Source organism: Cherax quadricarinatus, chromosome 9, assembly GCF_038502225.1.
Source record: "Cherax quadricarinatus isolate ZL_2023a chromosome 9, ASM3850222v1, whole genome shotgun sequence".
Classification (NCBI taxonomy): domain Eukaryota; kingdom Metazoa; phylum Arthropoda; class Malacostraca; order Decapoda; family Parastacidae; genus Cherax; species Cherax quadricarinatus.
In genome coordinates, this window is record NC_091300.1 from 36,117,114 (window position 1) to 36,143,355 (window position 26,242).

The 26,242-nt window shown below is 39.1% G+C and overlaps 1 protein-coding gene across 2 annotated transcripts in view; it reads right to left on the bottom strand.

Moving 5' to 3' along the window:
* Window positions 1–26,242, bottom strand: part of Fur2 (furin-like protease 2) — a 1,176,928-nt gene that overhangs the window by 67,819 nt on the left and 1,082,867 nt on the right. For both annotated transcript variants that reach the window (XM_070083390.1, XM_070083389.1), the window contains exons 13-16: window positions 25,616–25,793; window positions 25,061–25,279; window positions 6,327–6,514; window positions 5,954–6,101 (exon numbers count right to left, since the gene is read on the bottom strand). In XM_070083390.1, coding sequence (XP_069939491.1) covers window positions 5,954–6,101; window positions 6,327–6,514; window positions 25,061–25,279; window positions 25,616–25,793 — 733 coding nt within the window. The remainder of the gene's footprint in view (window positions 1–5,953; window positions 6,102–6,326; window positions 6,515–25,060; window positions 25,280–25,615; window positions 25,794–26,242) is intronic.

A 26,242-nucleotide genomic window follows, 5' to 3' on the forward strand; every position in this document is an offset into this window, starting at 1 on the left:
CTGACCAGATTGAATACCTAAATAAAGTATATTAGAGCTGATTTCTTCTATTCTGTTTATTACAATTTATAGTACACTACTGTATAAACATCTAAAAATATACCAGAAATGTTATAAATGGTGCAAAGGTGACATTAAAAGAATATCAAAGATGGTTGACACAAACCAACTACCATTTTAGTATACTCCTCACTTAGCGATGAATTCGTTTACCGACGTGGTCTTGGGAACATAACTCCGTCATTAAGTGAGGAGAGGCTGTATACTGTGCATATGAAGTTTACAAATCAGAATAACAAAATTATTTTGAAAATACCTTAAATGAGTATGTCAAATTACGAATTAAATTTACATGTAATATTTTAGTAAAACACTCCTCTGACTAGTGGAATGATGAAGTAAAGGGTATGATAAAAGAGAAAAAGGTAGCTTATGAGAGGTTTTTACAAAACAGAAGTGTTACAAGAAGAGTAGAGTATATAGAGAGTAAAAGAAAGGTGAAGAAAGTGGTGAGAGAGTGCAAAAGGAGAGCAGATGATAGAGTAGGAGAGACACTGTCAAGAAATTTTGCAGAAAATAAGAAAAAAAATTGGAGATAAACAAGTTGAGAAAGCCAAGGGAATGAATGGATTTGTCAGTTAAAAACAGAGTAGGGGAGTTAGTAGATAGGGAGCTGGAAGTATTGGGTAGATGGTGGGAATATTTTGAGGAACTTTTAAATGTCGATGAGGAAAGGGAGGCAGTAATTTCATGCACTGGCAAGGGAGGTATCACATCTTTTAGGAGTGAAGAAGAGCAGGATGTGAGTGTAGGGGAGGTGTGTGAGGCATTATGTAGAATGAAAAGGGGTAAAGCAGCTGGAACTGACGGGATCATAACAGAAATGTTAAAAGCAGGGAGGATATAGTGTTGGAGTGGTTGGTATTTTTGTTTAATAAATGTATGAAAGAGGGAAAGGTACCTAGGGATTGGCAGAGAGTGTGTATAGTTCCTTTATATAAAGGGAAGGGGGACAAAAGAGATTGTAAAAATTATAGAGGAATATGTTGAGTCCTAGGTAGTAGGTTGGTAAACAGCAACCACCCAGGGAGGTACTACCGTCCTGCCAAGTGAGTGCACAACGAAAACCTGCAATTGTTTTACATGATGGTAGGATTGCTGGTGTCTTTTGTCTGTCTCATAAACATGCAAGATTTCAGGTATGTCTTGCTACTTCTACTTGCACTTAGGTCACACTACACATACATGTACAAGCATATATATACACACACCCCTCTGGGTTTTCTCCTATTTTCTTTCTAGTTCTTGTTCTTGTTTATTTCCTCTTACCTCCATGGGGAAGTGGAACAGAATTCTTCCTCCGTAAGCCATGCGTGTTGTAAGAGGCGACTAAAATGCCAGGAGCAAGGGGCTAGTAACCCCTTCTCCTGTATATATTACTAAATGTAAAAGGAGAAACTTTCGTTTTTCCTTTTGGGCCACCCCGCCTCGGTGGGATACGGCCGGTGTGTTGAAAGAAAGAAGAAGTTTACTGAGTATACCAGGTAAAGTGTACAGAAGGGTTATTACTGAAAGAATTAGAAGCAAGACAGAATAGGATTGCAGATGAGCAAGGAGGCTTTAGAGTGGGTAGGGGATGTGTAGATCAAGTGTTTACATTGAGGCATATAGGTGAACAGTATTTAGATAAAGTTAGGGAAGTTTTCACTGCATTTATGGATTTAGAAAAGGCATATTACAGAGTGGATAAGGAAGCAATGTGGCAACTGTTACAAGTGTATGGAATCGGTAGTAAGTTACTAATTGCAGTAAGAGTTTTTATGAGGATAGTGAGGCACAGGTTAGGATGTGTAGGAGAGAGGGAGACTACTTCCCAGTAAAAGTAGGTCTTAGACAGGGATGTGTAATGCCACCATGGTTGTTTAATATACAGTGGACCCCCGCATAACGATCACCTCCGAATGCGACCAATTATGTAAGTGTATGTAAGTGCGTTTGTACGTGTATGTTTGGGGGTCTGAAATGGACTAATCTACTTCACAATATTCCTTATGGGAACAAATTCGGTCAGTACTGGCACCTGAACATACTTCTGGAGCGAAAAAATATCGTTAACCGGGGGTCCACTGTATTTATAGATGGGGTTGTAAAAGAAGTAAATGCTAGAGTGTTGGGGAGTGGGGTGGGAATAAATTATGGGGAATCAAGTACAAAATGGGAGTTGACACAATTATTTTTTGCTGATGATGCTGTGCTTATGGGAGATTCTAAAGAAAAGTTGCAAAGGTTAATGGACCAGTTTGGGAGTGTGTGTGAAGGTAGAAAGTTGAGAGGGAACACAGATAATAGTAAGGGGGTGAGGGTATCAAACAATTTAGATGAAGAAAAACTGGATATCACATTGGAGAGAAAGAGTATGGAAGAAGTGAATGCTTTCAGACATTTGGGAGTTGATATGTCAGCGGATAGGTTAATGAAGGATGAGGTTAATCATAGAATAAATGAAGATAAAAGGTGAGTTGTGTGGAGACAAAAAACATTATCCATGGAAGCAAAGAGGGAATGTACGAGAGTATAGTGGTACCAACACTCTTACATGGGTGTGAAGCTTGGGTTGTAAATGCTGCAGTGAGGAGGAAGCTGGAAGCAGTGGAGATGTCCTGTCTAAGGGCAACGTGTGGTGTAAATATTATGCAGAGAATTCGGAGTGTGGAAATTAGGAGAAGGTGCGGAGTTAATAAAAGTACAGTGGACCCCCGCATAACGATTACCTCCGAATGTGACCAATTATGTAAGTGTATTTATGTAAGTGCGTTTGTACGTGTATGTTTGGGGGTCTGAAATGGACTAATCTACTTCACAATATTTCTTATGGGAACAAATTCGGTCAGTACTGGCACCTGAACATACTTCTGGAGTGAAAAAATATCGTTAACCGGGGGTCCACTGTATTAGTCAGAGGGCTGAAGAGGGGTTATTGAAGTGGTTTGGTCATTTAGAAAGAATGGATCAAAGTAGAATGACTTGGAGAGGATATAAATCTGTAGGGGAAAGAATGGGGGGTAGGGGTCATCCTCGAAAAGGTTGGTGGGAGGGGGTAAAGGAGATTTTGTGGGCAAGGGGGTTGGACTTCCAGCAAGTGTATGTGAGCGTGTTAGATAGGAGCGAATGGAGACGAATGGTTTTTGGGACCTGATGAGTTGTTGGAGTATAAGCAGGGTAATATTTAGCAAAGGGATTCAGGAAAACTGGTGATTTAGCTGGACTTGAGTACTGGAAATGGGAAGTACAATGCCTGCACTTTAAAGGAGGGGTTTGGGATATTGGCAGTTTGGAAGAATATTTTACATGTATATGTTTCTAAACTGTCATATCTGAGAGCCTCTGCAAAGACAGTGATTAGTGTTCAGCGGGAGATGGCCAACTTGTTGAAAAAACAAACAAAACAAAAATTTGTAAAACTTGCATAACAAGAGATATATTAATTATAGAGGTATTGAGAATTTATTAGTAAAAAAATTAATAATAAATTCTCAATAACTGTATAATTAATGTATCTCTTGTCATGTAAGTTTTACAAAAATATTACATTAAAATAAAAATACTATCCATGGGAAAGTGGAACATTATTCTTCCTCCATAAGTACAGAGTACAGTTATAGAGGCTAAAACGTTGTGTAGTTTTAAAGATACGTTAGGTAAATGCATGAGTGGGTGCGGGTGGGTGTGAGTTGGACCTAATAGTTTGTGCTACTAGGTAAGATGCCGTGCTCCTTCCTTAAGTGAATGTGACCTCACCTGACTAGGTTGGGGCATTGGCTTAAGCCTGTAAGAGACTTGGACCTGCCTCGCATGGGCCAGTAGGCCTGCTGCAGTGTTCCTTTGTTCTTATATTCTTATGTTCTTAAGCCATGCATGTCGTAAGAGGCAACTAAAATGCCGGGAGCAAGGGGCTAGTAACCCCTTCTTCTGTATATATTACTAAATTTAAAAGGATGAACTTTTGTTTTTCCTTTTGGGCCACCCTGCCTCGGTGGGATACGTCCGGTACGTTGAAGAATAAAAATACTACTAAACTTTACACACTAAATTACAATGTTCTGAAGGATGAGAAACTGTGTTTAGGATTTGATGATTCACTTAACCCTTTCACTGTCGAGACCCCTGCTCAGAAACTTGCTCTCAATGTCAAAGAATTTAAAAAAAAAAAAAAATTTTCTTATGAAATGACAGAATCTTTTCCCGACTGCAATGACACCAAACGTACAAAATGTGATGGAAAACTTACGGAATTATGCTCTTGAGAAGTTAGTTGTCTCAGCGATATATACGCATCAGTGATTTTGCCCACTTTCAGCCCTACTTTCGGCCAATTCCATTATTTCAGTTGACTAAACTCACAGCTATTTCGCTAGAACTCCATTTGTTCTATCGATTAAGTACAAGAAACTGCCCATTTACTGATTTGAACTACTCAATAAAGTGGTCAGAAATTGGCAATTTCACCAATTTCACACAAATTTCAAAAGATGCCAATTTCAAAATAGGGTCCAGAATAAACTATGCAGATATTCCTGGCACTAAAATAACATTTTCTCTGTTCATTAGTTACATCTCCAGGCCCCTCTTATATTACTCTTGCTTTCCATTTTGAATTTTTATTCACACAAAAAATAGAAGATTTACTATTATACAGACTACTGCTTTATTGTAATAATAGTATAAATAATGTCAACTCATTCATGACTGCATAACAGACTGGCCAGTTGGACACACTGGATGGTGACATCATCTGTTTACTCCTGAACATCGCCACATATCGAACATTTCTGCTACTTTGAGCTCAATTTCAAGGTACTTTTCATCATGAAACCAACCAAAATCATCTCTATTTCTGTAATATATCTTCTATTCTATCAAATGAATCCAAGAAAACGAGAATACAACCATAAATACTTTATGAAAATACACCTCAAAGTCTGCATTTTAAACCAAAAACATTATGCACTGCGTACTGCAGATTTTTTTTTATACTGTGCATGCTGACCATGCAGACCCATTCTCTCACATGTAGGTCTACCAGCTTTCTCCCACCAGATCTGAAGCCGCTAGAACTTTGGGGTATTAATACGCCACCAACACTGCCTTGTAAGCTGTACTAATACGACATCGACAGTGAGAGGGTTAAGAATGGCATTTATCAAAAATTCCTTTTCACATCAGAATGAGATTTTCAATCATGCTTCTGATGCAAATATCTGGAGGTTACCATTCATAAACAAGTCATCAGCCTGATAAGTTGCTCTCTTTTTCTTCTTCCTCCTGTTCATTCAGTACAAGACTGTTAATAGGATTTTACAGTCGATATGGGTCAGTTTAATCTCTGGGTTGGTAACAGATTTAAGCCTGTCTCATATTTATTAGATGGCAGAAGACATTGCAGTATTAAGACTACTAGTAGCCACTAAGGTTCATGTGCAATAGTTCAGTGATTTTTAATGTTATTTTATTAACAACTGACAGCCATAGCCCTCTTCTAAAGGGAAGATTCCAAACCGAATAAGGTTGTGGGAAATAAATTATGCTCTACAGAGTTACTGTCACTGCCCTATTGTTTTTTCTTTACTTAACCAATAAGTTCTTGGTCCTGGCAAGACACAATTGTATACTGGTGTGACAACTTTCAATCTAACACTGGAGGAAATTAAGACCATGATTTTGAGAAAGGCACTGAAATTGATAGACACATGGAACTTAAAAATATATAGTAATATACATTCATTACCTAAAAACAGGGTAAAATAAATAAAAAAAAAACTGGGATATCTCTGTTGAATCATCTTGTAGTCGTAAACCTTTAGAATTTTTTTTGAATTCAAGATTTTCATTTACTACAGTAATTAAATTATATAGTAATACCAAGTAGTATTTGTAAAACTTTGCAAAGACTTACTTATTGTCTTCTGTCTCATAAAAACCTTCAGGACAATTGGTGAGACAAGAACCATTGGAAAGTAAAAGATGATGATCACAACTAGTGCAATGGTCAGGGTTAATACACTTGGAGCAGTGGCCACCACAGCGCAGACAAGAGCCATTTGCTACAAAATGAAAAAATAAAGATTTATATTAATCTGAAAAATTAAATATCAAATAGCAACAATGATATTTATTTCTTTAAAATGCACATTTATATTACAGGCTTACTATATTCAGGTTTAAGAAATTACTGTAATACTTGTAGTAACTAATGCAATCTACCATCATAAACTGATAGCTAAAACAGCCCAAATGTCTTAAAAAATTATTATAAAAAAGGGTATCACCTGCATAGTATCCCTGAGGACAGTTCTCAGCACAAAGACCAAGATGAAGAACATAAAGGAAGCCAATACGGCAAGCCAAGCACTGATTCTGTGCTGGGCCACTGCACATTGCACACGATGCATGGCAGCTCAAGCAGTCCCGCTCCTCTGAACCATAGGTTCCCTCGGGACAGCTTCCCACACATTCTCTGTTAAATCATGTTAATACTATAATTAAACACTGAAAATTTTTCAGCTAGACTTACCTAGTCAATCCTCACTATACAAAAATTTGCATTATGAAATTTCATTTACACCGACTTTTCCAAGGGAATGCTTTCACACAGTTAAAGAGCTATTGATCCAAGGACCTGGAACTACCCCTATTTGAATCAAACTTCACTGCTTCCCATTCTCCAAGTGCCTGGAACCCCTATTGGTACAGCATTTCTCAATGTGTATAATAAAAATGAAGTACATAACCTCTGCTTGGCTCATTAACTTATTAACACATCTAAAATTGCTCTAAACAAAATGCAAACAAATGAATGCAGCAGCATCCAGTCAGTATGCCTTATGCTCTATTTTGCGATGTATCTTATGAAAGATTTATGATTTTTCAATAATTTTATGGGTAATAAGAGGTAGTAGGTTGGTAGACAGCAACCACCCAGGGAAGTACTACCATCCTGCCAGATGACTGTGAAACAGAAACCTGTAACTGTTTTGCATGATGGTAGGATTGCTGGTTTCTTTTTCTGTCTCATAAACACACTAGATAACAGGGATCTCTTGCTGCTCCTACTTACACTTAGGTCACACTTCACAGACACGCACATGCATATATATATATATATACAAATCTAGGTTTTTCTCCTTTTTCTAAATAGCTCTTGTTCTTCTTTATTTCTTCTATTGTCCATGGGGAAGTGGAAAAGAATCTTTCCTCCGTAAGCCATGCGTGTCGTATGAGGTGACTAAAATGCTGGGAGCAATGGGCTAGTAACCCCTTCTCCTGTAGACATTTACTAAAAAAGAGAAGAAGAAAAACTTTATAAAACTAGGATGCTTGAATGTGCGTGGATGTAGTGCGGATGACAAGAAACAGATGATTGCTGATGTTATGAATGAAAAGAAGTTGGATGTCCTGGCCCTAAGCGAAACAAAGCTGAAGGGGGTAGGGGAGTTTTGGTGGGGGGAAATAAATGGGATTAAATCTGGAGTATCTGAGAGAGTTAGAGCAAAGGAAGGGGTAGCAGTAATGTTGAATGATCAGTTATGGAAGGAGAAAAGAGAATATGAATGTGTAAATTCAAGAATTATGTGGATTAAAGTAAAGGTTGGATGCGAGAAGTGGGTCATAATAAGCGTGTATGCACCTGGAGAAGAGAGGAATGCAGAGGAGAGAGAGAGATTTTGGGAGATGTTAAGTGAATGTATAGGAGCCTTTGAACCAAGTGAGAGAGTAATTGTGGTAGGGGACCTGAATGCTAAAGTAGGAGAAACTTTTAGAGAGGGTGTGGTAGGTAAGTTTGGGGTACCAGGTGTAAATGATAATGGGAGCCCTTTGATTGAACTTTGTATAGAAAGGGGTTTAGTTATAGGTAATACATATTTTAAGAAAAAGAGGATAAATAAGTATACAAGATATGATGTAGGGCGAAATGACAGTAGTTTGTTGGATTATGTATTGGTAGATAAAAGACTGTTGAGCAGACTTCAGGATGTACATGTTTATAGAGGGGCCACAGACATATCAGATCACTTTCTAGTTGTAGCTACACTGAGAGTAAAAGGTAGATGGGATACAAGGAGAATAGAAGCATCAGGGAAGAGAGAGGTGAAGGTTTATAAACTAAAAGAGGAGGCAGTTAGGGTAAGATATAAACAGCTATTGGAGGATAGATGGGCTAATGAGAGCATAGGCAATGGGGTCGAAGAGGTATGGGGTAGGTTTAAAAATGTAGTGTTAGAGTGTTCAGCAGAAGTTTGTGGTTACAGGAAAGTGGGTGCGGGAGGGAAGAGGAGCGATTGGTGGAACGATGATGTAAAGAGAGTAGTAAGGGAGAAAAAGTTAGCATATGAGAAGTTTTTACAAAGTAGAAGTGATGCAAGGAGGGAAGAGTATATGGAGAAAAAGAGAGAGGTTAAGAGAGTGGTGAAGCAATGTAAAAAGAGAGCAAATGAGAGAGTGGGTGAGATGTTATCAACAAATTTTGTTGAAAATAAGAAAAAGTTTTGGAGTGAGATTAACAAGTTAAGAAAGCCTAGAGAACAAATGGATTTGTCAGTTAAAAATAGGAGAGGAGAGTTATTAAATGGAGAGTTAGAGGTATTGGGAAGATGGAGGGAATAGTTTGAGGAATTGTTAAATGTTGATGAAGATAGGGAAGCTGTGATTTCGTGTATAGGGCATGGAGGAATAACATCTTGTAGGAGTGAGGAAGAGCCAGTTGTGAGTGTGGGGGAAGTTCGTGAGGCAGTAGGTAAAATGAAAGGGGGTAAGGCAGCTGGGATTGATGGGATAAAGATAGAAATGTTAAAAGCAGGTGGGGATATAGTTTTGGAGTGGTTGGTGCAATTATTTAATAAATGTATGGAAGAGGGTAAGGTACCTAGGGATTAGCAGAGAGCATGCATAGTTCCTTTGTATAAAGGCAAAGGGGATAAAAGGGAGTGCAAAAATTATAGGGGGATAAGTCTGTTGAGTATACTTGGTAAAGTGTATGGTAGAGTTATTATTGAAAGAATTAAGAGTAAGATGGAGAATAGGATAGCAGATGAACAAGGAGGCTTTAGGAAAGGTAGGGGGTGTGTGGACCAGGTGTTTACAGTGAAACATATAAGTGAACAGTATTTAGATAAGGCTAAAGAGGTCTTTGTGGCATTTATGCATTTGGAAAAGGCGTATAACAGGGTGGATAGGGGGGCAATGTGGCTGATGTTGCAGGTGTATGGTGTAGGAGGTAGGTTACTGAAAGCAGTGAAGAGTTTTTACGAGGATAGTGAGGCTCAAGTTAGAGTATGTAGGAAAGAGGGAAATTATTTCCCAGTAAAAGTAGGCCTTAGACAAGGATGTGTGATGTCACCGTGGTTGTTTAATATATTTATAGATGGGGTTGTAAGAGAAGTAAATGCGAGGGTCTTGGCAAGAGGCGTGGAGTTAAAAGATAAAGAATCACACACAAAGTGGGAGTTGTCACAGTTGCTCTTTGCTGATGACACTGTGCTCTTGGGAGATTCTGAAGAGAAGTTGCAGAGATTGGTGGATGAATTTGGTAGGGTGTGCAAAAGAAGAAAATTAAAAGTGAATACAGGAAAGAGTAAGGTTATGAGGATAACAAAAAGATTAGGTGATGAAAGATTGGATATCAGATTGGAGGGAGAGAGTATGGAGGAGGTGAATGTATTCAGATATTTGGGAATGGACGTGTCAGCGGATGGGTCTATGAAAGATGAGGTGAATCATAGAATTGATGAGGGGAAAAGGGTGAGTGGTGCACTTAGGAGTCTGTGGAGACAAAGAACTTTGTCCTTGGAGGCAAAGAGGGGAATGTATGAGAGTATAGTTTTACCAACGCTCTTATATGGGTGTGAAGCATGGGTGATGAATGTTGCAGCGAGGAGAAGGCTGGAGGCAGTGGAGATGTCATGTCTGAGGGCAATGTGTGGTGTGAATATAATGCAGAGAATTTGTAGTTTGGAAGTTAGGAGGAGGTGCGGGATTACCAAAACTGTTGTCCAGAGGGCTGAGGAAGGGTTGTTGAGGTGGTTCGGACATGTAGAGAGAATGGAGCGAAACAGAATGACTTCAAGAGTGTATCAGTCTGTAGTGGAAGGAAGGCGGGGTAGGGGTTGGCCTAGGAAAGGTTGGAGGGAGGGGGTAAAGGAGGTTTTGTGTGCGAGGGGCTTGGACTTCCAGCAGGCATGTGTGAGCGTGTTTGATAGGAGTGAATGGAGACAAATGGTTTTTAATACTTGACGTGCTGTTGGAGTGTGAGCAAAGTAACATTTATGAAGGGGTTCAGGGAAACCGGCAGGCCGGACTTGAGTCCTGGAGATGGGAAGTACATACAGTGCCTGCACTCTGAAGGAGGGGTGTTAATGTTGCAGTTTAAAAACTGTAGTGTAAAGCACCCTTCTGGCAAGACAGTGATGGAGTGAATGATGGTGAAGTTTTTCTTTTTCGGGCCACCCTGCCTTGGTGGGAATCGGCCAGTGTGATAATAAAAAAAAAATAATAATAAGAGGAAAATTTCTACAACTAGTAGCTGTATAATCCTCCGGGTTTAGCGCTTCCCCCTTGATTGTAATAATAATAATCTACAACTAGTAATGGCACCTCTCCATGGGGAAGTGGAACAGAATTCTTCCTCTGTAAGCCATGCGTGTCGTAAGAGGCGACTAAAATGCCAGGAGCAAGGGGTTAGTAACCCCTTCTCTTGTATACATATACAGTGGAACCTCTACTTGCGAGCATGTCGACGTGTGAGTTTTTCCAAATACGAGCAGTCGATGGGTCGATTTTTTGCTTCCATACGCGAGCAAAATTTCCACAAGTGAGCAGATCTCAAGGCAGGTTCCTTGACACTGGTGAGGGGCTCTTGCTCTTGATCTCGGGAATTGTATCTCATTTGTTTGTTGAACTATCTTATTGAAACTTGGGCAATGTATGATGGAAAGATGCTTTTTAATGTACACCAAAAATGAAAGAAATCTAAGCATAAATAATGGAGTTCACTTTTCAGCAATTAGCCACACCTTAGCGGTAATTTTGAATGGTTTTTATGGTTGTATTCTCATTTGTTTGGTCTCATTTGATAGAATGGAAGATATATTACAGAAATAGATATGATTTTGATTGCTTTCACGACAAAAAGTGCCTTGAAATTGAGCTCAACCTAGGACAAATGGTCAATTGCTTGGCTGTTTCAGAGTAAACAAATGACGTCATTGTCCATTCCAATATGCAGTCGTGAATGGGTTGACATTATTTATACAGTTATTGCAATAAGGAATAACAGTAAATCTTATATTTTTTGTGAATAAAAATTACAAATTATTTATATAATAATAATAAATATATAATAATATGTATAATAATAATATACATATAATAGATATACATATACATATAATAGGAGAGAGAGAGAGATTTTGGGAAATGTTGAGTGAATGCGTGGGGAGTTTTGAATCAAGTGTGAGAGTAATGGTGGTTGGGGATTTCAATGCTAAAGTGGGTAAAAATGTTATGGAGGGAGTAGTAGGTAAATTTGGGGTGCCAGTGGTAAATGTAAATGGGGAGCCTTTAATTGAGCTATGTGTAGAAAGAGATTTGGTAATAAGTAATGCATATTTTATGAAAAAGAGGATAAATAAATATACAAGGTATGATGTAGCACGTAATGAAAGTAGTTTATTAGATTATGTATTGGTGGATAAAAGATTGATGGGTAGGCTCCAGGATGTACATGTTTATAGAGGGGCAACTGATATATCGGATCATTATTTAGTTGTAGCTACAGTTAGAGTAAGAGGTAGATGGGAAAAGAGGAAGGTGGCAACAACAAGTAAGAGGGAGGTGAAAGTGTATAAACTAAGGGAGGAGGAAGTTCGGGTGAGATATAAGCGACTATTGGCAGAAAGGTGGGCTAGTGCAAAGATGAGTAGTGGGGGGGGGGGGGGTTGAAGAGGGTTGGAATAGTTTTAAAAATGCAGTATTAGAATGTGGGGCAGAAGTTTGTGGTTATAGGAGGGTGGGGGCAGGAGGAAAGAGGAGTGATTGGCGGAATGATGAAGTAAAGGGTGTGATAAAAGAGAAAAAGGTAGCTTATGAGAGGTTTTTACAAAGCAGAAGTGTTATAAGAAGAGCAGAGTATATGGAGAGTAAAAGAAAGGTAAAGAGAGTGGTGGGAGAGTGCAAAAGGAGAGCAGATGATAGAATGGGAGAGACACTGTCAAGAAATTTTAATGAAAATAAGAAAAAATTTTGGAGTGAGTTAAACAAGTTAAGAAAGCCTAGGGAAAGTATTGATTTGCCAGTTAAAAACAGAGTAGGGGAGTTAGTAGATGGGGAGATGGAGGTATTAGGTAGATGGCGAGAATATTTTGAGGAACTTTTAAATGTTAAGGAAGAAACAGAGGCAGTAATTTCATGCACTGGTCAGGGAGGTATACCATCTTTTAGGAGTGAAGAAGAGCAGAATGTAAGTGTGGGGGAGGTACGTGAGGCATTACGTAAAATGAAAGGGGGTAAATCAGCTGGAACTGATGGGATCATGACAGAAATGTTAAAAGCAGGGGGGGATATAGTGTTGGAGTGGTTGGTACTTTTGTTTAATAAATGTATGAAAGTGGGGAAGGTACCTAGGGATTGGCGGAGAGCATATATAGTCCCTTTATATAAAGGGAAAGGGGACAAAAGAGACTGTAAAAATTATAGAGGAATAAGTTTACTGAGTATACCAGGAAAAGTGTACGGTAGGGTTATAATTGAAAGAATTAGAGGTAAGACAGAATGTAGGATTGTTGATGAGCAAGGAGGTTTCAGAGTCGGTAGTGTTTACATTGAAGCATGTATATGTGAACAGTATTTAGATAAAGGTAGGGAAGTTTTTATTGCATTTATGGATTTAGAAAAGACATATGATAGAGTGGATAGAGGAGCAATGTGGCAGATGTTGCAAGTATATGGAATAGGTGGTAAGTTATTAAATCCTGTAAAGAGTTTTTATGAGGATAGTGAGGCTCAGGTTAGGGTGTGTAGAAGAGAGGGAGACTACTTCCCGGTAAAAGTAGGTCTTAGACAGGGATGTGTAATGTCACCATGGTTGTTTAATATATTTATAGATGGGGTTGTAAAGGAAGTAAATGCTTGGGTGTTCGGGAGAGGGGTGGGATTAAATTTTGGGGAATCAAATTCAAAATGGGAATTGACACAGTTACTTTTTGCTAATGATACTGTGCTTATGGGAGATTCTAAAGAAAAATTGCAAAGGTTAGTGGATGAGTTTGGGAATGTGTGTAAAGGTAGAAAGTTGAAAGTGAACATAGAAAAGAGTAAGGTGATGAGGGTGTCAAATGATTTAGATAAAGAAAAATTGGATATCAAATTGGGGAGGAGGAGTATGGAAGAAGTGAATGTTTTCAGATACTTGGGAGTTGACGTGTCGGCGGATGGATTTATGAAGGATGAGGTTAATCATAGAATTGATGAGGGAAAAAAGGTGAGTGGTGCATTGAGGTATATGTGGAGTCAAAAAACGTTATCTATGGAGGCAAAGAAGGGAATGTATGAAAGTATAGTAGTACCAACACTCTTATATGGGTGTGAAGCTTGGGTGGTAAATGCAGCAGCGAGGAGACGGTTGGAGGCAGTAGAGATGTCCTGTTTAAGGGCAATGTGTGGTGTAAATATTATGCAGAAAATTCGGAGTGTGGAAATTAGGAAAAGGTGTGGAGTTAATAAAAGTATTAGTCAGAGGGCAGAAGAGGGGTTGTTGAGGTGGTTTGGTCATTTAGAGAGAATGGATCAAAGTAGAATGACATGGAAAGCATATAAATCTATAGGGGAAGGAAGGCGGGGTAGGGGTCGTCCTCGAAAGGGTTGGAGAGAGGGGGTAAAGGAGGTTTTTTGGGCAAGGGGCTTGGACTTCCAGCAAGCGTGTGTGAGTGTGTTAGATAGGAGTGAATGGAGACGAATGGTACTTGGGACCTGACGATCTGTTGGAGTGTGAGCAGGGTAATATTTAGTGAAGTGATTCAGGGAAACCGGTTATTTTCATATAGTCGGACTTGAGTCCTGGAAATGGGAAGTACAATGCCTGCACTTTAAAGGAGGGGTTTGGGATATTGGCAGTTTGGAGGGATATGTTGTGTATCTTTATATGTGTATGCTTCTAAACTATTGTATTCTGAGCACCTCTGCAAAAACAGTGATAACGTGCGAGTGTGGTGAAAGTGTTGAATGATGATGAAAGTATTTTCTTTTTGGGGATTTTCTTTCTTTTTTGGGGTCACCCTGCCTCGGTGGGAGACGGCCGACTTGTTGGAAAAAAAAAAACAACAACAAAAAAAAAAAAAAAAAAAAAAAAAAAACATAATAATAATAGTATAATAATATAATACAATAATAATAATAATAATAATAATAATAATAATAATAATAATAATAATAATAATAATATTATTATTATTATTATTATTATTATGTCCTAGGCAGTAGGTTGGTAGACAGCAACCGCCCAGGGAGGTACTACCGTCCTGCCAAGTGAGTGTAAAACGAAAGCCTGTAATTGTTTTACATGATGGTAGGATTGCTGGTGTCCATTTTTCTGTCTCATAAACATGCAAGGTTTCAGGTACCTCTTGCTACTTCTACTTACACTTAGGTCACACTACACATACATGTACAAGCATATATATACACACCCCACTGGGTTTTCTTCTATTTTCTTACTAGTTCTTGTTCTTGTTTATTTCCTCTTACTTCCATGGGGAAGTGGAACAGAATTCTTGCTCCGTAAGCCATGCGTGTTGTAAGAGGCGACTAAAATGCCGGGAGCAAGGGGCTAGTAACCCCTTCTCCTGTATATATTACTAAACGTAAAAGGAGAAACTTTCGTTTTTCCTTTTGGGCCACCCCACCTCGGTGGGATATGGCCGGTGTGTTGAAAGAAATATAATATGTATAATAATAATACATATATAAATAATAATGTACTACATATAACAATTATAATAGATGGCTTCAAAAGGCCATCACTAGATGGCAGTGTTTCGAACAACAAAGAGGGAGCAGTTGTGGCCGCCTCCACCTGTTACATAATGACATATTTTATTCATTCTAGACTATACTGTATATCATGTTTCTATATTATTTTTATTGTTTGTTGTCATATTAGATGAACTGTAATATATAAATAAGCCGTATAGATGATATTAGTGAAATTATTCATGAAGTATTTTGCCCGGTCTCCAGACAAACTCTCGTCCACCGCCGACACCACTACATAAATGACATATTTTATTCATTCTAGAGTATATATCATGTTTCTATGTTATTTATATTGTTTGTTATGTCATATTAGATGAAATGTAATATATAAATAAGCCGTATAGATGATATTAGCGAAATTATTCATGAAGTATTTTGCCCGGTCTCCAGACAAACTCGTCCACCGCCGACACCGCCCATACCACCATATGAATGATATATTTTATTCATTTTAGAGTATATATCAGGTTTGTATGTTATTTATATTGTTTATTATGTCATATTAGATGAAGTGAGATAGATAAATAAGCCGCAGAGCTGATATTGGTGAAATTATTGAAATACAGAATTCCACTGGAATGAATTAATTGCATTTCAATTAATTTAAATGAGGAAAATTGACTCTGCAAACGAGCAAATCCAGTTGCGAGCAAGGTCATGGAACAGATTAACCCATAAACGGTCCAAACGTATATATACGTTTTTTCAACATTTGAAAGTACAGTGGACCCCTGCATACCGTCGGCATCACATAACGTTCAATCTGCATACCGCTCGCTTTTATCGCAAAAATTTTGCCTCGCATACCGCTCAAAAACCTGCTCACCGCTCTTCGTCCGAGACGCGTCCAATGTGCGCCCTTAGCCAGCCTCACATGTGCCGCCGGTGGCATTGTTTACCAGCCAGCCTCCGCGGCAACATCCAAGCATACAATCGGAACATTTCGTATTATTACAGTGTTTTTGGTGATTTTATCTGCAAAATAAGTGACCATGGGCCCCAAGAAAGCTTCTAGTGCCAACCCTACAGCAATAAGGGTGAGAATTACTATAGAGATGAAGAAAAAGATCATTGATAAGTATGAAAGTGGAGTGCGTGTCTCCGAGCTGGCCAGGTTGTATAATAAACCCCAATCAACCATCGCTACTATTGGTGGTACAGCTGCTGCTGCTGCTGTACCACCGTCAGCTGCTGCTGCTGCTGCTGCTGCTGCACTGTCAGCTGCTGCTGTAGTACCATCAGCTGCTGCTGCTGTTGTACCACCGTCAGCTGCTGCAGTACCGTCTGCTGCTGCTGTAGTACCGTCTGCTGCTGCTGTAGCATCGTCTGCTGCTGTTGTAGCACTGTCAGCTGCTGCTGCTGCTGTACCACCGTCAGCTGCTGCTGTAGTACCGTCTGCTGCTGCTGTAGCATCGTCTGCTGCTGCTGTAGCACTGTCAGCTGCTGCTGCTGCTGCTGTAGCACTGTCAGCTGCTGCTGCTGCTGTAGCACCGTTGTTGGTGTGGCTTATTGAGAATACCAAGAAACAATTAACCCCAGAGGATTTTCCACCCAGGATAACCCAAAAAAGTCAGTGTCATCGAAGACTGTCTAACTTATTTCCATTGGGGTCCTTAATCTTGTCTCCCAGGATGCAACCCACACCAGTCGACTAACACCCAGGTGAACAGGGAAAAATGCCTGGAACTAGTGCTCATATTGGTGAATTTAAAGCCAGCAAAGGTTGGTTTGAGAGATTTAAGAATCGTAGTGGCATACACAGTGTGATAAGGCCTGTTCTGGAAGAAAATGCCAAACAGGACCTACAGTACTCAGGAGGAAAAGGCACTCCCAGGACACAGTGTCTCATCAGTCATTGCTGCATCTTCAATAAAGGTAAGTGTCATTTATTCTTCATTTAGTAGAGTAGTACATGCACAATATATATTGTGCATGTACTACTCTACTACTGTGCATGTATCCTTCTCTTTGTGTGTAGGAAAATGTATATTTCATGTGGTAAAATTTTTTTTTTCATACTTTTGGGTGTCTTGCACGGATTAATTTGATTTCCATTATTTCTTATGGGGAAAATTCATTCGCATACCGATCATTTCGCATAACAATGAGTCCTCTTGCACGGATTAAAGTCGCTATGCGGGGGTCCACTGTAAAAAAATTAGATCTTCTTTTTGTTTTTTTGCATTTGAAAATGTGTAAAAAACTTTGATCTACCTTTTTTATTTTTTATATTTGAAAATATGTAAAAAAAAATGTAGATCTACTTTTGTAGCACTACACATGTGAACGTAGATCGGGTTAAACTCACAAGTAGAGGTTCCACTGTACGTATTACTAAATGTAAAAGGAGAAACTTTCGTTTTTCCTTTTGGGCCACCCCGCCTCGGTGGGATACGGCCGGTGTGTTGAAAGGAAAGAAGTAATGGCACCACAAAAAAAATGCTCTGGACAGCCTATGACACTGAAACCAAAGGTTCAAATAATACTTATAATAGTGTAATGCAAAATTGTGCAATCCGCCAGAAATTTAATTTAGCTGCCTTAACAGTTGCTACTATCCTCATAGAACAGTCGGGTCTCCAGTGGTTACAGTATAACCTAATATGTACATGGTTCTTATATGTTTTTTCAGGCAATAAATTGGCATTTTCTAATTTTTTTGGCCAGTTTTAGCCAAGGTAAATACATAATGATTTGCATTATGAAATTTTGCTTTACAAATACTCTCAAGGAATGTAACTCATAGTAAGAGTGGGGACTGACTGTACAATTGTTTGTTAGTTTACTGTGTTTTATCTAATACCGCACTGTAACTAAACACTAATATTATGATCCTCGATAAACCTGGTGAAACCTTATTGTGTAATAAAGTCCAATAAAATTTTTTTATTTAGAAATTGAGTAAGTGGAACTGCTTATCAACTACAGTGGACCCTTGAGTTTTGGCAGCCTCGACTTTCGTGAAATTCGACCTTCGGCGAGTTTTTTTGGAAAAATTTGGCCTCGAGTTTCGTGAAAAAACTCGTGTTTTGGCTACCGTCCGGTACCCGTCCCCCCGTCACCGCACACACAAAGCCAGTCTCCCATGCCATTCACGCTCAGTGTGCCATTGTTTACCAACACGTGACCATCACCCCGCGGGTTCATACGTAATAATCCATTGTTTTTTGTGATTACAACTTCTAAGTAAGTCACCATGAGCCCAAGAAAAGCTAGTGCAAGCCCTTTGGTAAAGAAAGTGAGGAACACGATCGAATTCAAGAAGGAAATCATTGAAAAATATGAGAGTGGAGTGCATGTTACAGAGCTTGCCAGGATGTATGGCAAGCCCCATTCAACCATCACTTCGATCGTGGCGAAAGGAAAGGAAATAAAGTGTGCTGTTGTTGTAAAAGGGGTGGATATGCTGACAAAAAGGAGATCACAAATCCTCGAAGAAGTGGAGAGGCTATTGTTGGTGTGGATTACTAAAAAACAGTTAGCAGGAGACAGTGTTACGCAGTCGATAATATGTGAAAAGGCAGGGCAATTGCATGACGATCTCGTAAAGAACATGCCTGCAACAAGTGGTGATGCTTGTGATTTTAAGGCCAGCAAAGGTTGGTCTGAGAGATTTAAGAAGCATAGTGGCATTCACAGTGTGATAAGGCATGGTGAGGCTGCCAATTCTGACAAAAAAGCAGCTGAGAAGTTTGTACAGGAGTTTAAGGAGTGGGTAGACACTGGAGAATTCAAACCCCAGCAAGTGTTTAATTGTGACGAAACAGGCCTCTTCTGGAAGAAAATGCCAAAGAGGACCTACATCACACAGGAGGAAGCGGCACTCCCAGGACACAAGCCTATGAAAGACAGGCTTACTCTCGTGTTTTGTAGTAATGCTAGTGGGGATTTTAAAGTGAAGCCTTTACTGGTGTATCACTCTGAAAATCCCAGTGTTCAAGAAATACAGTGTCGCCAAGAGTAACTTGTGTGTGATGTGGAAGGCTAACAGTAAGGCATGGGTCACAAGGGTAATTTTCCTAGATTGGTTTAATGAAGTGTTTGGCCCCAGTGTGAAGAAATACCTCCTAGAAAATAAATTGCCACTCAAGTGCCTCCTGGTAATGGACAATGCTCCTGCTCATCCTCCAGACTTGGAAGAGCAAATAGTGGAGGAGTTTAGTTTCATCACGGTGAAGTTCTTGCCTCCTAATACCACTCCTCCAGCCCATGGACCAGCAGGTCATTTCAAACTTCAAAAAACTCTACACCAAAGCAGTGTTTCAGAAGTGCTTTGAAGTGACCTCAGACACTGAATTGACCCTAAGAGAGTTCTGGAAAGATCACTTTAATATCCTCCATTGCATAAACCTTATAGGTAAGTCTTGGGAGGGAGTGACTTCTAGGACTTCGAACTCTGCTTGGAGAAATTTGTGGCCAGATTGTGTACAAGAGAGGGATTTTGAAGGGTTTGTGTCTGACCCTAAGGAACCTATGCCAGTTGTGGAAACTATTGTGGCATTGGGGATGTCCCTGGGGTTGGAGGTGAGTGGTGAGGATGTGGAAGAGTTGGTGGAGGACCACAGCTAAGAGCTAACCACTGAAGAGCTGCAAGAGCTTCATCTGCAACAGCAACAGATCACAGCTCAAGAAACTGATGCAGAGGAGGAGGAAGAGAGATGGAGGAAGGTGCCTTCTTCAAAGATTAAGGACATTTGTGGAAAGTGGACTGAAGTGCAAACATTTATGGATGAACTTCACCCTAACAAAGCTGTTGCAGGCCGTATTGGCAACATGTACAATGACAGTGTTGTGTCCCACTTTAGGGAAATCTTAAAGAAACGCCAGAACAGACCTCTCTGGACAGATATTTTGTGTGACAGGGGTCCAGTGACTCTCAAGCTGGTCCCAGTGGCATTAAAAGAAGAAGGGAAGTAACCCCAGATATGGACTTCATACCTGAAGTCCTAATGGAAGGAGATTCTCCTTCCAAAAAATAGTGTACACCTTCCTCCTATCCCCTCCTCCTGTCTTCCATCCACGCAGAATTCTTCAGTAAAGGTAAGTGTAATGTTATTATTTATTTATTTTAAATGCATGTACTTGATTTCTGATTGTTTTCATTATGTAAATCTTTATTTAATTTGAAAAAAAATATTTTATTTTAATATTTTTGGGTGTCTGGAACGGATTAATTTTATTTCCATTATTTCTTATGGGGAAAATGGTTGCGAGTTTCGTGAATTTTGACCTTCGGCGGGCTCTCTGGAACGGATTAATCACGAAACTCGGGGGTCCACTGTATGTACCTTACATAATAAGTTTTCAAAGGAACATGTACTGCATATGCCAAGGATATGGACACTTCTGGTGTTATGGGTTTAATCTTAAGCAAAACTTGCGGAAGAGAAACTTGTGCAAAGTGTGATTAAAGGAAGGTAATACACCTTGAAAGAAATTAAAAAATATATATATTCAATCAATGTTAGTACATCAAAATGTAATGTACACATGTCAATTAGAGGAAAAACCCACATGGAGACAAAACCAGGAAGAATAGTTCTCTGTATATTTCAACCTCCAATTGACAAAATTGGAAGTCTAAATATACAGATAACTATTCACATAATGCATGGGACACAAACCCAAGTCCTAAAACTAGCAGGCCAGGACACTAACCACTGTACCATGCCAGCCTTTTAAGCCTAGTCCAACCAGATATGTTTTATTTCTGGAAACTGACTGGCAATGTTTTGCACACACAATAGGCTTTTTCAAGTCATTTGAAAAGCCTCTGTTTCTATCATATCATTACTTATAGTATTTTTTCTCATAAGTATATCTCTATATCCTAAGAATACAGTGGTACCCCGAGTTTCGGCCGTAATTCGTTTCAGAAGGCTGTTCGAGTGCTGTTACTGAATGAATTTGTTCCCATAAGGAATAATGTAAATTAGATTAGTCTGTTTCAGATCCCAAAAAATACACTTACTAAAGCACTTACAATAATACATTTACATAATTGTTCAAGTTGGGAGCTGTAAGAAACTCGGGGGTACCACTGTGTTATCGCTATGATTGGGTGGATAGGAAAGCAATGTGGCAGATGTTGCAAATGAACAGAATAGGAATAAGTGGTAGATTACTGAAAGCAGTTAAGAGTTTTTATGAGGATAGTGAGGCTCAGGTTAGAGTATGTAGGAGAGAGAGAGATTACTTCACAGTAAAAGTAGGCCTTAGAAAGGGATACGTGATGTCACCATGGTTGTTCAATATATTTATGGATGGGGTTGTAAGAGAAGTGAATGCTCGGGTGTTGGCAAGTAGTGTGGGATTAATGGGGAACAAGTTTGGACAGGTATGTAAAAGAAGGAAATTAAAAGTGAAAGTAGAAAAGAGCAAGGTGATGAGGATAACAAAAAATTAAGGTAATGGAAGATTGGAGGGAGAGAGTATGGAGGAGGTGAATCTGCCTACCTGGAATCCACCTGGAGGGTATTCCGAGGATCAATGCCCCCACAGCCTGGGGGGTATTGATCCTCGGGTTGAACCAGGGCTTGATCAACTAGGCTGTTACTGCTGGCCACATGCGTTCCAACACATGAACCAAAGCCCAGCTGATCCAGCACTGACTTTAGGTATCTGTCCAGCTCCTGCTTGAGGGTAGCCAGGGGTCTGTTTATAATTTCCCTTATGGCTGGTGGGAGGCTGCTGAACAGTCCTACTGGCCCTGGACGCTTACTGTGTTTTCTCTTGGTGTACTAATGGCACCCTTACTTTTCATTGGGGGAATGCTGCACTGACTGCCAAGTCTTTTGCTTTTGTAGAGAGTAATTTCTATGTGAAGATTGGGGACCAATCCTTCTAGGATTTTCTAGATGTAGATTATGATCTCTCTTGAGTACAAGTCAAGTGCTCAGACAACTTTTGTTCCAAGTGGGGAAATTAGATCTAGCAGAAATGATCCCAAAGGGATGAACAATAGATTAAAACATCTCAATGGTCAAAACAGAGGCATATACAGTGGACCCCCGCCTTACGATGGCATTGCGTTACATTAAATCTGCCATACAAAGCATTTGAACACAAAAATTTTGCCTCGCCTCGCGCGATTCGTCCGGGACACATCCCACGTGTGGCTTCAGCGCCAGTGTTTACAAGCCAGCCAGTGCGGTCGCATCCACGCATACATTCGGTACATTTCACCTTATCCCAGTGTTTTTTGTGCTTGTAATTGCAAAGTAAGTCACCATGGGCCCCAAGAAAGCTTCTAGTGCCAACCCTGTGGTAAAAAGGGTGAGAATTAGTATGGAAATTAAGAAAGATTTTGAAGGGTTTGGGGCTAACCCTGAGAAGCCTATGCCAGTTGTGGAATCCATTGTGCCTACTTCAAAGATTAAGGAAATGTGTGCGAAGTGGGTTGAACTGCAAACCTTTATGGATGAAAAGCACCCTAACACAGCTATTGCAAGCTGTGCTGGTGACTATTACAATGACAATGTTGTGGCCCATTTTAGGCAAATCTTAAAGGAACAGGAGGTACAGAGCTCTATGGGCAGATTTGTTGTGCGACAGAGGTCCAGTGACTCTCAAGTGGTCCTAGTGGCATTAAAAGAAGAAGAGAAATAACCCCGGAAAAGGACTTGATACCTCAAGTCCTAATGGAAGGGGATTCCCCTTCTAAACAATAATAACTTTTACACTCTCCCCTCCTCCCATCCCATCAATCATCACCAGATCTTCAATAAAGGTAAGTGTCATGTACAGTATTCTATTCTTAGTAGAGTATTAATTGTGTATGTCTTATTAAGTTTGTGTGTATTAAAATTAATATTTCATGTGGTAAATTTTTTTTTTTCAGACTTTTGGGTGTCTTCCACGGATTAATTTGATTTCCATTATTTCTTATGGGGAAAATTAATTCGCCTTACGATAATTTCGGATAACGATGAGCTCTCAGGAACGGATTAATATCGTAAGGCGGGGGTCCACTGTATAGGACCCTGAAAGGGTTAAAGCCATTCTGGAAGATTATCTAAGACAAACTTAGGATTGACTTAAGATTTATAAAGACTAACTTAAGATTTAATAGGCAATAGCTATATTAGGAATTGTATGTTTACAGTCATTTGGGGGGTGTAGGTGTAAATTATGAGGGAATTACAGATAATGATAAGTCTATATTGTTTTGGATATGTTCATAAAACAAAAAAGAGAATTAGGTGGTTTTCATTTGGTTAGCTGATGATGGGGTGTGTTAGAGAGATGAGATGCTTTTTAAAGGTAGTGTTGAAAATGGTGGTTGAGTCTGTGGTTCTTGAGTTTTCAGGCAGGGAGTTCCAGATTCTAGGCCCTTTTATGTACATCAAATTTTTGTATAGGTTTAGCCGGACACGGGAAATGCCATAGAGATTTTTGTGTCTGGTGTCGTGTCTATGGGTCCTGTTGCAACTATCAAGAAATTGTGTTAGTTCCGGGTTAAAATTAGAGTTAATGGTTCTGTAAATGTAGATTGCACAACAGTAGGTGTGAATGTTCTGTATAGTGAGCAGGTTTAGTTCTTTGAAGAGTGGGGGTGTGTACTGTCTTGAATTGGATTTATTTATTTATTTATTTATGTCTTTGCAAATAGTACACTGAGATTATATATTTACAATAATGGGTTGCAATGCAATGAGAGCCTCTATTATGCCTTCTTACTGTGGCTTTCTGTTGGGTTATTATTGGCTTCAGGTGAGTTGCTGTTGTTGGTCCCCATGCACAAATAGCATAGGTGAGGTAGGGATAGATGAGTGAATAGTATAGTGTGAGTAGGGATGATTGTGATACATAGTAACGTATCTTGGAGAGGATCCCAACTGTTTTGGATACTTTTTTTGTTATAGATGTTGGATATGGGTGTTGAATTTCAGGATGCTGTCAAGGTGCAGGCCCAGGAATTTGCCCTCATTATGTCTAGCAATAGGAGTGTTGTCAATCGTTACATTCTACTGGGCAACACCTGTTCTGTTCCCAAACAGAATGAAGAAGGTTTTGTCAGTATTAAGTGTAAGTTTATTAGCAGTCATCCAGGTCGATATTTTTACTAGCTCTTCATTAACAATAGTGCTAAGTGAGACAAGATTAGGGTGGGAGATGACACATGTCATATTGTCAGCAAGGAGAATAGGCTTAAGGTGTTGTGAAAGAGTAGGTAGATCATTGATATATAAGAGGAAGTGCAGGGGACCAAGGACACTTCCCTGAGCAACCAGAGATAACATATAACATATTTATAAATGGAGATATTATTAGTTAAAATGGGCACTGAAACTGGGATAGTAAAGCCATATGAAAGAAAGAATTTAAAGATAATAAGTAAAAAATCATTGAATGACTAAGATTAACACTGATAAAGACCAAAGATGAGATAAGAGACCATGAATATCTGAATTGAGAGTACTTAATAATGAAATAAAGATGTTAAGGTGCACATTCATATTCATATAGTTTATTTGGAAATGATACATAGTTGTGCAAGGAATTATAGTAGTTGGGTGTACATGCCAAAAGCCCCTTGTATGCAAAGCATTATGGGCAGGCTTAAAATTAACTTAAAATTAACAAGCAACGAAAGGTTCAGTGGTAAAAATTACCATAAACAATTTACAATATGAAGTACAATTGAGTATTTGAAACAATGGAATTTTAAAATTTTGATATTGAAGCACTATAGTTGTACAGATTTGTCGCATTACAATGTATAATAAATGAGATGATCAATTTACTGTATGTTGTCTTGAAGTTTTAAGATTTAAGTAACTGGGATAATTATTGGTAATGTTAAATATTGAGTGTTGAAGGTATGGACTTGAAAATGAAACAAAGATATGTTTGTGTGAACCATTAAGCCATTTAAGGAGATTAAACTGATTTGTAATTTATTTATATAAAAAATTTACCTGTAGAGGTGCATGGAAACCAAATATTAATCTAATATGAAACAGCAGCTGATTCTTACCCCTCTAAACTATAATGAGAGCAAGCTCGGCACTTGTCTGGTCCGGGACCTGAACATCCACCGAGGCACTGACTGTGACAAACTTCAGATTCCACGAACTTGTTTATAATGTCACCATCCTGAGCAGTTGTCAAGTGATTTGGACCTGATACTATCTTCCCATCAACTGTGGCATAAGTAGCATTGGGACTAGATCCAGCCAGGATTTGGTCGAGGATGCTATGGAGGAAAAGAAAAGGATAAAAGACCCAATGCTTATTCAAACTTTATTACACTGTACTCCAATATTGTGAAAGGCTATTGCTCATGTAAACTGACTTCATTATGAAAATCCATACATAAACTTTAATGTCTGCCATCACTTCTCAAATTCAAATACGGATGAATTTTCATTAAAATAGAGATATAATACACTACCACATTTTCCTGTGTCTCATTGACAAATACTGATTATTTCTAGCATAAGCATATTAAAAAATACAAATCCTGCCCTATACAAATACAAGTTCATTGTTATCAAGGCTTTTTAAGAAGTACTTAATCTGTTCTTAGTACCTAATAGTGAAGGGACTATTAGAAGGTCTTCGTGACGAGAACTGTAAACCTGAGGAAGACTGGGTTGGCAGAGGCTGTGAGAAAGACAAAGAATCTGAGCGCTGAGGCAGTTCTGTGCGCAGACGTCCTGGACGCTCTTTAGTCCCATGCAAGATGAGCTGCCACTGTATTAGTACACCTATGGGAAAAAATTTATAATTACTTTTGTTTAAAAATTTCTGTGTGCTCTACCATTCAAGGAGGGAGGTGCCTTCATGCCAGTGAATATTTTTCATTCCAAGGAATTAGAACTATCCTCCCCTTCCCTGGATCAAACTTGATTATTTCCAATACCTCAGGTGCTATATGACCCTCACAAGTTTAGCACTTACCATGACCATAACAACAACAATGTATACTGTAATAACTGTTCTCTCTTTAATTAAATAAAACATTCTCTTAAAACACACAAAATTAAATAAATACACTTCAAAAAGGATTAAGGTTAAAAAACTTAAATATTACTGCAAAATTATAGTACAGTGGAGCCTCCACTCACGAGTTTAATCCATTCCGTGACCTTGCTCGCATCTGGATTTGCTCGTTTGCAGAGTCAATTTTCCTCATTTAAATTAATTGAAATGCAAT